This window comes from Cryptotermes secundus, unplaced genomic scaffold (assembly GCF_002891405.2).
Source record: "Cryptotermes secundus unplaced genomic scaffold, Csec_1.0 scaffold158, whole genome shotgun sequence".
Taxonomy (NCBI): Eukaryota; Metazoa; Arthropoda; class Insecta; order Blattodea; family Kalotermitidae; genus Cryptotermes; species Cryptotermes secundus.
In genome coordinates, this window is record NW_019722427.1 from 237,297 (window position 1) to 250,776 (window position 13,480).

At 39.3% G+C, this 13,480-nt stretch overlaps 1 protein-coding gene across 2 annotated transcripts in view; it reads right to left on the bottom strand.

Annotated features, from left to right (window-relative positions):
- Positions 1–13,480, bottom strand: part of LOC111861300 — a 67,476-nt gene that overhangs the window by 5,911 nt on the left and 48,085 nt on the right. For both annotated transcript variants that reach the window (XM_023845742.1, XM_023845741.2), the window contains exons 2-8: positions 8,996–9,224; positions 6,766–6,966; positions 5,810–6,102; positions 4,831–5,130; positions 4,362–4,634; positions 3,409–3,612; positions 1,651–1,755 (exon numbers count right to left, since the gene is read on the bottom strand). In XM_023845742.1, coding sequence (XP_023701510.1) covers positions 1,651–1,755; positions 3,409–3,612; positions 4,362–4,634; positions 4,831–5,130; positions 5,810–6,102; positions 6,766–6,966; positions 8,996–9,224 — 1,605 coding nt within the window. The remainder of the gene's footprint in view (positions 1–1,650; positions 1,756–3,408; positions 3,613–4,361; positions 4,635–4,830; positions 5,131–5,809; positions 6,103–6,765; positions 6,967–8,995; positions 9,225–13,480) is intronic.

Consider the following 13,480-nt stretch of genomic DNA (forward strand, 5'->3'; position numbering starts at 1 on the left):
TATGGAAGGAAGCAGTCATAGTCCTATTTAAGGTACTGTCCCAGGATTTGCCTGGATGGGCTGAGGAGAACCACAGAAATCTCAGTCAGAATAGTCAGTGTCCCGGGTGAAATCCAAATAGGCACTTCCTGCATACAAGTCAGAAGCATTAATGCTCGATCCAACGTTTTTTTTTTTAATGCTAGTGGAGAGGGACTAAGTCCCTTGTACTGTGGCCACTTCTGGCCTATTGTGAGGGTGACTGTGGAGCAATTGGTGGAATGAAGATTGGCAGGGGAAACCGAAGTACTCGGAGAAAACCTGCCCCAGCTCCACTTTATCCACCACAAATCCCACTTGACCAGACCCCCGGGATCAAACCCAGGCCATCGCGGTGGGAAGCCCGCGACTAACCGCTTGAGCTACGGTGCGGCCTTGATCCAACTTGCTCAGTCCGTCACTGAACACGTGAAAGATGAATAGCATTTGAAATAGGGAAATAATTGCCAGAGTGATCTGTAAAGGCGACTATGCCCTGAAAACACCATGTAAACTGTGTCTCTACGGTTAGAGCCCTGAAAATGTTAGACAAGTGAGGGTTTGATGGATCTAGATCTAGCAAGAGAATGTGAGTGTACATTGACATGTAGATTTTAAAAGATATACAAATGAAAAATATTAAAGCCAAGGGCAGCTTTAAATATGAAAATAAATCAAAATGACCTACTGGGACACTAAGAACAATGTGGCATGGCAGATGAAGGGAGATACTGAGAGAAATTGAAAAAATAAAATAGAGGAAGGGATGTTATAAGAAAGCAAGAACAGATTCAAAATGGCTTAATGAGGATGTGAGCAAAGTTAAAGAATCAACCTGACAAATGACAGTTTAACAGAATGAGCTATGAACCTTTGGAAGAAGACCTGTGAAACAGTGGAATGATTTTGTTTTGTAATATCCATAACAGGTTTCTATAGGCCTAATTCTGGAAAGGATGATTATGATTTTATTCTGTACAAACAAGGACTGGGACTACAAGATCCTTTTCAAGGCTCAAAGTTGGTCTGATTACCTCTGCTGTGGTCTTCCATTTCTCCTCCCTTCAGGTTTCTAATAGTCTTTGGAAGTTTTGTGTTGGCCATTCTTAGTAAACTTCTTCCTTCTTTCCTTCCCCCCAGTGCTACAGCTCAGGGCTGAACAATCAGCCTCCATTCCTCCCTAATCTCCATTTGTTCAGACAATGAAACATCGAATGGTGGAGTGAAGAAGTGAGAACCGTGTGGATGGAAGAGGTTGTGGCCCATTTATTTCTGCTCACTGATTCTTAGTAAACTACCTTTCCATTTTTGCCTAACTCTTGCCTTCCATCATACTGATTTCCCCAAAGTAACTTCTTATATCATTTGTGTTATGGTCCCCTGATGAAAAGCTTCTTAGTGGTCTAAGAAACGTCATTTGTTTAACCTCCATTCTTTTCTTGTTTCCTTTCTCACAGATCCCATATTTTGTATCCATGGGTTTAGCTGGTGATGGGAAACCTTATAATTAATTTCGTCTGTTTGCTGTCTGTCCTTTTAATGAGAGGGATATGCATAATTTCAAAACAGCTGTTTTAGTTTTATAATAAAAGTAAATGGTTTAAAGTGATTCACATTTGGATATGAAGCTACCTCTCTCACAGGTGAGCCCGTGACATCAGTTCGCCGGAGAAGAACATGGGATCTAGATTCTCCTGGCACACGTCTATGGAGAAGTAGTTGCCACAGCAGTTCAATCTGTAACAACAAGAAAATTTTGTAACGTTTGAGGTTTTTATGTATTGTTGAATTTTTAAGGTAAGTGCTCCAAAGGGGAGTAAATGAATTTGAAAAAGAGGATAGAACAAACGTGACAGATATTTATGACATGTGCAGTCTGGAACTTGAAGATCTGTGTGAGATCAAGTATGAGTTCAGACATTCAGCAACAGAAATGGTTGGAGGAAGGATAGGGATTACTGCTCAGTCTTAGTACAGCTATCATAGTAAAGTTTCTGGGATGGAATGTAGGTAAATATAATTTGTGAATTTCTAACTGCAAGCAAAATTCAAAATTTAAAGTTTTAAATTGGTAGTGTATTAAAGATGAGCAGCGATACACACACAGGGAGCCTGCACAGAATAATATGTGAACGGTGCTGAAAAAGAGAAATAGCTGCTGCAGCACATGTGGACACAGCAGGCATCCCTGTGATTTAAAACTTTATATTTTGAATTTTAAAAGTTATAAAATTTTAAATTTTAAATTAGAATTCTAAAATCAAATTGACGAGCATATGTAGGAGAGATTTTAAACAAAACTGACAGGCTGGTGTTTTAGATTTTAGATTGTGTGCAGTGTGACAGCTACATAGTGAAAAATACACCTGATGGTGGGCGGTTGCAGCCGAAACATGTAGTGTAGAGGAAGAAAAGACAAAGAACTACAACCAAATAAATTGTTGCATTCACGACGGCATTTGTATTATTACATATAGAAAGAATGCAATATTTTGAAAACTGGATCTTCAGATGATGGAGTGGGAGACACCTACTCTGTTGGGTCCATAAGTAAGAGCTAACCTCAATCACTAGATGACATTTGCTTGTTTTATATATACAGTGGAACCTCGCTTAACAAGCATAATTTGTTCCAGAATCTTACTTGTAATACAAAACACTCGTTAAGCGAAACAATTTTTCCCATATAAATTAATGCAAAATACGATAATGCATCTCATGCCGAAAAAAATACTCAAAAAATTTTATGTATAACATTTATTCAAAGAAAATTATATATACATTGTTAAGGAGCGTGAATCATCTTCGTCTTTTCTTCTATGCGGAATGAACCAACCTGGAATGCGAATTCGATTTGCAGAAAANCACCAGAAGATTGTTGCTTTGCTGTTACCTCCTCCTCCTCCTCCTCTGACAAACTCTCCTCCACAACTTCTTGCTGTGAAACACAATGAAACTCCAAATCGTTGATGTAGACCGATTGTATGTGCATGCTAGATCAGCCACACTCACACCTCGTTCTTGCTTTTCAATGATTTTACATTTCATTTCTACGGTTATTTTTATTCTCTTATGGCTGTCTTTTTGCGGCTTTTTCTTCGGGGACATTTTTTCAAGGGTTATTAAACTTTGCACAAAAAAAATCACAAATAATATGTCTGAACACAAGTTTGGAAACGTGTGATCACAAAGGACACTAAGATGCTAGCAAAACGAGTGCTAAACACAGATTGATGTAGCAAGTGCACAATCTGGGACTTCCCCTCTCATCACTCATTATGCGAAACATCGCTTGTTAAGCCAGTCATTTTTTTACAGTTTTGCTCGTTATGAGAGGTGCTCATTAAGTGAGATTCCACTGTATGTATTAAACAGCAAAGGCTCACTTACTTGACAATGAAGGTGATGGAGCAGTGTGTTGGCAGCTGGACCCAAGGTACTATCTGATATGATGGCCACATAAACCTGGTCAGCATATGTGAAGACAGACACTGCGAGACCTAAACCATTCTGTGCCGGCAGCAGTGGATACACTCCCTTAAGTGGGTGTCCACCAACCAGCAATGTGGATGTGGGTCCTGGTAAGGAACTGAACTGTAAAACATATTATTTTGATTCAGTCATATGAGTGCAGAGCTACATCAGAGCAATCACTGCTGTCAACTAAACTTTTGTCTTTTGCCTTCTGTGCCACAATATGTATCATCATAATCATCAATAAAAGGCCTAACTGTTGTACTGTGATTATTAGACTCAACAATTTGATCTCTTTAGAAGTCTTCCAAATAGTTTTGTTCCTTTAGGTTGATACTTTGAAGCTCTTAATATTCTATTAGAACTACTGGGATAGTGCAGTTGATATAATAACTAGACCATAGACTGGATGACTGAGGAATGGAGTTTTGATTCCTGGCAGAGGAATGGGATCTTTTATCTTCTCCTCAGTGTCCTGATATTCTTTTGTAATTCATGATAGTCTTCAGGTACATGTTGGGATAGTACCTTAAATTCTGCAAAATTCACTTCCTTCCATATCCTTTCCATTTCATTATTTAGTATTAGTCACTTCATCATCGCCTACAGTCATGTAGGTAAAATGTATCTTAGCAAACAAAAGTGTCATTAAATAGACTAAGAATAAAATACTGATATGGAACGAACACCTTTAGTGTGGTGTTTCATAAAATAAGGAAAATGGTTGAAAAAGCCATGATGAGACTTTAAAATATTCATGTACTAAATAGCGTAATATTCATAAGTTTATGTTAGTGCAAGAAAATTTCACATAATACATTTTTCTATGAAAACTTGGTTCATGTAATGAATTCCCATCAGAAGTTTACCTGTAAAGTGGCTTTACCAGTGAGAGATGAGAGTAACTTTCTAGCAGCTCTGCCCGGAACAGAAGCCATCAGGGCGGCTGTAGCTACATACACTACAACTGGATCTGCAGATGTTCGGAGAGAATCAAGATTTCTTCTCATGGCCCACAGTCGAGGAACTGCCCCTTCAACTCCAACTGGTAAACCCACCACCACAGGTGCCAACTTACTCCCTAAGCGAGAGCTCAGATGAGGTGACGTGACATCAGCTCGTAGATCAACAGGCAGCACAATCTGAATTCATAGAATAAAAAGTATGAAAATAAATTTGTTGATAGTATTCGTAGTGTGATAGATAACCATAAACATTTTGGAGTAACCTGCCTCCTCAATCTTCAGGCTAGTTCTGTAATGTTTGTACCTATCTATATGACTATTCAGCATCATATTGCAGGAGATCATTAAAGTACCTGTATAATAATGTTATCACCTTCATATCTGGGGGCTGTCTGACTCCACAGCCCTGCAGTAGCCTCCTGGCAGCACCTGCTAGAGCTGACAGCAACACGCAGTTTACTGTGGATCTTGTGACCTGCTTGATGCGGTTCACTTTTGGGAGTGTTATGGCTGCTGACCAAGTGACAGAGACCTGGCCAGTCCATCCCTTGTGTTGGGTCAGCACATTGCAGTCTTCAGTGGTAAGTAGAAGCCAGAAGAGAAGAGTAAGTGGCCCAACAAGACAGGCTCGTATTATGTTGAGTGTGAATGTCAGTGCACCAAAATGTGGCCTCTGTAATGAAGCAGTTTGTTCATATATTAACCCTTTAAAGCATGGGGGTTGCTACTATGTGTACTACCCCCTTTAACATTAATAAATACTGCATTTTGTGCACAAGAGTATATCTATATATCTTAAGATGCTCAGAATAAACAGTGATTAAGTCCCTAAACTGCATTAATCAGTTAGTTTTTACCATGAAGGCACAGCATGTTTCTTGTGGTGTAGGAACTAAATTTCTAAATAATATTTGGAGAAAACTCATCCTTCAGATAGTTAAAATGTAGCAGCATGGAACTAGCTCTGTGTCGAGGGATTATCCTTGAACATTGTGAGATCTGGAATTGTACATTTACATTCCAAGAATTATGGGTACAGTCTTCTGTGATGTGGCGCCATATAATTTGACAGATGGCTATAGACATTTTGGAGGAATCTGCTATCTCCATTTTCAGAGTAGAAGAGCAAGCCATGTACCTGTGCTCTTTTACCATTAAGAAGGAGGCAGCATGTTCCTGTAAAACATTGATAGCTATCTACTGAACTGAATTTTGTTACATCCCAGAAGACTGAACTATCCTGACTTCTATGTATATATAAATAGCGCAGACACTGGAAAATACTGAACATAAATGACAGCATTGTTTGAAGTAACAGAAATTGGATATTATAGCATGATTGCAAGTCTTACCTGTGGGACATGTAGCACCTGACAGTCAGTAAGAGAGTGACAGAGGATGCGAACAAGAGCCATGCCATCTGCTACACTTTGGTGTACACGGAGCACTGCGACTGTGTCCTGATGACGACCGACGCTCTGCAGAACATGCATTTCCCATGGAGGTTTGTCATTAGAGAGCCCCTCTTCTAGAAGGTGTCCTACATAATCCTGGAGTTGCTTCTCTGTAGTCAGCTTAGATGGGCCCGCAAACACATGGCGATCAATGCAGAACTTGGAGTCATGCAACCAGCAGTGACCTGCCCCTGTGCATGTTGATTGCACTCATCGATTGACGGAAAATTGCTGATTTCTTAAGTTTTGTTTACAGAAGTATTTGGTTTATAATTCAGTGAACTACATTATGTGATACAAGATGTGATAGTTTTGTCAGAGACTGTGGAAAATTTCATACAAACAAAATCAACATTCACAGTTAGTTTTGTAAGTGTCTAAGAACACTCTGCTTATATGAACAGGTATAAATTTTATGAATGCAAATATTTCCTTTCATTTAATGTAAGAATATTTTCAGAAGTATTCATGAAAACAAAGCATACACATATAAATACAATAAAATTAATGAAAATTGATGTAATCTTGAATACATAAATGCTTAAAAATTAAATTAACAATTTCTTCTTCATGCACTAACATAATATTTCTCAAATATGAAGTAAAATTAATTAAATTTTCAAATATGTATATAAGTAATTCAAAATTTTCAAATATGGTTTTGATAAGCTTAAAGCACATATTTTAAAATCCCAGTGACATTACAACATTTGCTATAATTTTTATACCATTTTGTTATACACCAAAATACATTATTTTCAGTTACTCCATATAACTACATAATATCAATGCTAGAATATTTAATAACTGAATAAGAATTATTCAGTTTATATGTTCAATCAAAGAATCTGTACCTGCAGACAGAGGTAGTGGGACTGGTCGTCGTGTAAGTCGAGGATAGAGAGGGACCACCCTTGTTAGAAGAATTTTCCGGAGATGAGTTACATCTAAGCCTGCACCTGCTTCAAATATTAGCACTGCATGTATGACAGAATATCTCCAAGCTGAGCCAAGCCAGCGACCATCATTTCCTCTTACAGATTCCGGTCCCTCACCTGCAGACACCAAACAGAATCCCGATTAATTTGATTTGTTTCATTTTGGCACAGCGGGCCAAGAAATCATAATGGACAATATTAAGAATCTCCCTAATGAAGTTACATAGGAGGCACAGAATCTCCTTAATCAAGTTACATAGGAGGCACAACATCAGCCACCTTGAAGAGAGATGACAGGGGTTATTGACACGAACCATATGGTTTATATATTTTAATTTTTAACAAAGTTTTTAAAACTTTAATAAGTAACTTTAATGTGAGTGATAGATGGAACATTGTGTACTTGGACATTACATGTGTATTTGATATGACAACTGTTGTGATAGTGGTTTCTAAAAAGTGTTTGGTGCCTCTGAAGATGATCCAAATGGATCGAAACATGTGAGGCTAGTGAATCATCAAGTGAGAAAACTGAAATAGTCACATTGGATGGACTTGTCTTTTGTAATTGTAATTAGAATCCCGATTACTTCATATCCTCAGTACTTCTGGAGTTGTTACTGTAGTTTAAATTTTACAAAGAATATATCAGGGACACAATATTAGATTTGTGCATGGGTAAAGTGCTGCAGGAGCATGAGTCTTAACTGTCTGTACATGTATATAAGAAGAGTCCATAATGTCAGGCAGATATATAAATATAAAGTACAAAGTAAGTACAAATATGAACAGAAACACGGATATGGATGAAGGCAGTATTAGTAGACTAATAGCAGCTGGGATAAGTTTTAAGAAGTACAGAAGGAGAGGCCAAGAAAGAGAAGGAAAGAATTTGAAAATAAATTTACTGTCAGATAAACTAATATGTAAAAAAGAGAATAAGATGATATGGGGACTTTTTAAGCCTGAATGAAGGTAATATCCCCCAAAAAAGGTTTTGACCATGAATATAAAAGGAAAACGCTCAAGAAGAAGATCAAGATCAAGGCGGGAAAACAGGTTAGGAAAGATGTCATGCAGAAGGAGGAAGAGCCATGGGAAGAAACTCAGAGAAGGACGAGCTTTGAGAAGACAGAGACAGTTGATGGAGCTATAGCTCCTCTCTTCCATATGTCTCATAGTATGGTGCTCAATTGATTAAGCACAGAAATAACTTTATCATGGCAACCAAGAATGTCAAGGGTTATGCAATTATATGTTTATTGATTCTTTCTTTCATTGCAAACTTGCAGGCTGATTTATTAAATAATTTGCTTGTATTTGAGTATTTCAAAATACCAACAACCCTTATATACCGAAAAATCTGTATCATAAGGAATATGGGGAATAGTGTAAAAATATATTTTCTACTGGTAAAACTATGCAGCATTACAGATTTGAATGTAATTCGTGCAAGTTGTATATAACATACCTAAGTATTGTATAAGTGCAATAAATTTATGCCAGTTAGTTGATTACACAAAGAAATATTTTCCATTTTCAATGTTAAAAATGAACATTTTATTTATAAGTGAGTCATATTTTCTTTCATCAAAACAACGTCAGCTTGGATTATGGCATTAACCCCTCCTTTTCATTTGTCAGTGGATGAGTGGATATTGTGTTTTGAAACGAGTGGCCATAAATTTTTGTTTAATTGTTGTAGCAACTTTTTGGACTGAACGTTATTTGGAATTACTGGGTTTTTGGACTTTGTTCATCATCCAGTATTACAGAAAATAGAAACTAGAATCTACTTGAAAGTTCTTTATGTTTTTCGTACAGTAACTTCAAATTTGTTCCAAACATGGTAATCTGACAAAGTTAAGTCTAGAGAATTTTGTGGTAATTATGTAAATTTAACAAATTAAACTGTGGCGTCATTCAGTGCTTTCAGAAAACTGTAATATGAATGTAAAAATTACTATTCTTAACATTCAAAATGAAAACTAATTTTCTGTATAATAAATCGACCACAAATAATAAATATTTTTGTACACATAATGAAGTATGTTCAGCACAACTTGCACGAGTTTCATTCAAATCCAGAGGGCCTCTTATTTTTACCCTGTGTGTTTATATACATATATATAAGAATATGGGGTACCTTGTGTGTCTGCAGATGTTTGTCGGTTCCAGAAGATGAAGAGCAATAGCCATCGACCAAGCAGGCAGAATGGTATTAAGATACTGACCACAAAAAGTACTGGAAGGCCTACCACAAGAGCCAGGATCCCAGCTAAGGCACCTCCCACAATGCTCCAAAGTGGGCTTTCCTCAAGGGGATGGCGCAGACGGCGAATGGGGGCACTCTTTATATAATTGCCCCGCACCATCTAAAACAAAGAAAACCAAATCTTTGCTTACAGAGCTGCATACGGGAACATATTGAGAGGAGTTAATGGGTGTAAACTTCACTGAACAGAAAGTCTCTTGAATTTGAATTTGAATCTTATTAATTAAACTTTAAAACACTGTGGTTACTACATGTACTACTAGCTTTAACCTTAAATGTTTCGATTTTTATCTTCAGAGCATATCTTTCGTTTTGGTATGATTATCAGAAAAGTAGCTATTATTTTCTGTGCATCATTAATGGTTGATTTTTCTAATGAAGACTCCATGTCTTTTCTGTCAGGCGTGGGCTGGTAAAGGTAAAAAAGTGAAGTCGTTCTTGCACTTAATTAATTCAGCATTACGCCATGAAAACATATGGGAAAGTGGATGTATAGCTCCACCATTCTTGACCTCAACATTAGATGGAAGTGAGTGGTCAGCTTCACGCTCCGGTCGCTTTCCCCCCCCCCCAACTGTAAAAGAGCCCCCAGTACCCATTCGTTAGAGGGCTGAGTGCGCCCCAGAGCCGCCCTGGACGCTGTGGAACAGAGAAAAATATCTTGCTTCTACCGGTAATCGAACCCCGCCCGTTCAGCCCTTAGCCCTGCACTAAATTGACTGAGCTATCCAGGATAACCGGCGGGACTGAGGAAAGCTGCGTAAACCCTGACTCATGATAGGCTGTTCGAACCGAGCATATTCCAAACACGATTCTAGAGCTAAACCGCTCGGTTTCTATGTACGGGTATTTCATAAAGTTTCCCAGGCCCATAGTTGTAACCCGATCGCAGTGGGTGACCTTACTGTGCAAAGAGCGAGCGAGCGAGAATCCAGCGCAACAATGAGGGTTAATTTGGCAGTGTGAATCGATAGATCGACGAGGAAGGTCCGCTCATATAGGAAGCCTAGCTGCCCTTTCGAGCAGAGCACGTGAGGGAATTGGTATTACTCCCTCACACACACAGCCTTGTGATTCATAGGAAATTAATTTCACATGTTCTGAGAATACTGCTCTTCCTTTCCGTCATATTTACCTATATGACAACTTATTTCATTCGTTATTGCGTTCTTTGTTTATTACACAATTCGCTCATTCATTGCTGCACTCCGTGATTTTTCTGTTTTACCCCTGGGTTGTTCGAGAGAAGCATGGCAAGGAGCAGCAAGACATTGGTTGCAGCTGCGTTGTGGGACGGCGAGAGAGTGAAGCACTCTAAATATGACCATGTTATAACCCCTAAACTGCATTATCTGGATCAGTGTACTCAACCAGATTCACTGCTCATTCTGTTGAGAACGACCATGTCTAAAAATAGACAGTAACTTTCATACATGTACGAGGTTAAGAACGCTCTGAAATATACTTCCACTCCCCCATAATACTTCGTGGAACGTGTTTAAATATGATGTACTTAATTAAGTACAGGGATAACTTTATCTGTACGTTGAATTTCTGGATCCACAAATTACTGCTGATGCTATTCGTGTCACATATCTCTACCAATGTTGGACGACCCCCAGAGTCGTGAGACAGCAAAATGTTGTCATGAGTGCTGTGCTGGCGAGCACCAGCAGCAGTTTACTAAACCAGAGTCACATATTACCTGAACATACATCAGATGGCCGCCTCTGTGGTCTAGTGGTCAAAGTGGAACGGGGTCCACTCAGCCTCGTGAAGGTAATTGAGGAGCTATTTTAAGGAAACGGCACCTCCGGTCTAGAAAACCGAGATTAACGGCCGTGGGGATCCGTTGCCCTGACCACGTGACATCCTCTATCTGCAAAAGTTGGTACTAACTTCGCCGACAAGCGGCGGTCGCCCGATCTGTATAGTTCGCTTGCAGACTACAGGCCACGGAGTTTACATCAGATTCTGTCTGAATTATGCAGAGTGGCTTGTAGTTTATTTAACGACGATCGCGGTAACTTGGTCTGTATAGCGTCGAACGTTTGAATGATATCGGCAGGGATGTAGAAGGAAACGGTCGTGGTCTAATTTAAGGTACTAACCCGGCACTTACGAGGAGGGACAGAAGAAAAAATCAGGATAGTTTGTGTCGCGGCCGAGATTCGAACCAGGAACCTCTTCACTAGAGTCAGAAGTGTTACTTAATAAGCCAGCTCGCACTCTCGAATTGTCTGGTTTCATAAAAAGAGTAGTATGATCCTAATTTCCAGAGGAACGAAATGTTATGTTGTCAAAGAAATCTTAAGGAGACCCCCTCCCCACCGAGTTGCAATTAGTATTTCTTACCTTTATGAAATTTCAGATTCCGCTGCTGGTCTTGGAAATGTTAAATTACTTAAAATATTCCACGTCGCCAATTATTTAGTAGCTTTCAAGATTATTACAAATATTTAGTACCTAAGACAAAAGGATAAGGTTTATCCTCTTGCTTAATTAATTAAACACCACGTCATGAAGTGTGGGGAAGTGGAGGTATAGCTCCACCATTCATGACCTCGGCACTATATGGACGTGAGTTGTGAGCTTCACCCCTCCCAGCCGCTTTACTCCTGGGGGAAGAGCCCAAGTTGCCCTTTCGATAAGAAGTGGAGTGGGCCTCAGCGTCGGTATGGACGCTCTTGCCTCTGCTGAGAATTGAACACCGGCCGTCCAGCCAGTAGCCCATCGCTATGCCGATTGAGCTATTCCGGCTTCCGAGTTGTTTAGCACTTGAAGTGTGTATGTAAAATTAAAGCAAGCGAAAGCTGTAGAATTTAAATAATGATTTGGGTTTTACCATACGCTTTAATCCCTTTTTGTATTTTTTTAACAAGCACACAGATTTTATTTAAATACATGTGTTTTATTTTGATATTATTTGGATTGTGTTATTCGAAACTGTTATATTATCAAGTTTAATATTTTAGCAAAAAATGCAACTCTTTAATTAGAATTTTTTCAATCCTGGTATTTTTATATTGCTTCTTGTTTTTGCGAAATTTCCTATTTATATCTCAATGGGTTTTATGCTAACATGCAAAATTGTTCAGAATTCCTTTTGATGATAAAAGACACATGTGTTCAGACAAATATCTACATAGCGTGACATTCTATTGTAGAATTGCATGCACAGAGCCTATTAAAATTAAATGTAGCTGTCTCTTAGTCCTGTAGCAGGCGTGTCAACAAAACAAGTATTCCCTAGGAACAGTAACTTCTTTAGACGAGTTCTGACATAAATTCTACCTTTTTACACCATCCACCAGTTCCTTCACGATCCAGACGAACACATACATCATCAAGAACCATTTCTTAGGCAAAGCTAAATTTATTATATTTTTAATTAAACACCGCGCAAAGAAGGTAAGAAAGGTATAGCAATCACTGTAATAGGCCGTGGAGGTCCATAGGGTTGTGAGACGTCGAGGTTCCCACATTTTATAGACAATCGGCTCACAAAAGGCGGTGAGGTTGCCAGCCTTGTGCGCCGGCCGCCCTTTACGCCTAGAAAGACTTGAGAGACTATGCTACAAGCCGGAAGATCGCGGGTTTAATTCCATGGGGTCGACTCAGTCTCTAGTGGAAATGAGTACCAGGAATTTTCCTGGTGGGAAAGAGTGACCGGCGCGTAAGACTGACAGCCACGCCGCCATCTGTGAGTCGGTTGTCTAGAAAATGTAGGAGCCTCGACGTCTCACATCCCTATGGGCTTCCATGGCCTGTTACCGGGATAGTTTTGCCTGTACAACGACATAAAGACATATTAAAAAGGGAGGTATAACTCCGCGCATTCTTTTCTTATGTGGGTTTATTTTATGACGCTGTAAATAGCTAGACTATGTACTGTAGAGCGGTAGGATGCTTGATAAAGGATGAATTTGGAAAGATCTGGAAGGAAGCCATCGTGGACTAATTCGGGTACTATCCTGGAATTTGCCAGAAAGGACTGAAGAAAATCACGCAAAACCTTCAGTCAGGATAGCCGATGTTCCGGCTGAAATTCCAAGGGAACACATTCTCAATAAGAGTCTAAAATATTACGGATAAGCTAACTGAATTCTTAAACTCGGAACTAGATGGTAGTGAGTGGCTAGGTTCAGGCCCTGGCCTCTTTATCCCTGCAGAAAGAGTACCCTTAGGGGACCCCAGAGCCGGTCTGGACGCTATAGAGAAGACAGAGGTCTGTCCCGCAGCGTAGCCAATGTTCTGAGCTCTCTCCGCGCCTCTTTTTCGTGAGTGGAACTTCGGTATTATAATTACGTTTTTCTAAATCAACTCATGCCGGTCACGGTAGCCGAGCCGTCTAAG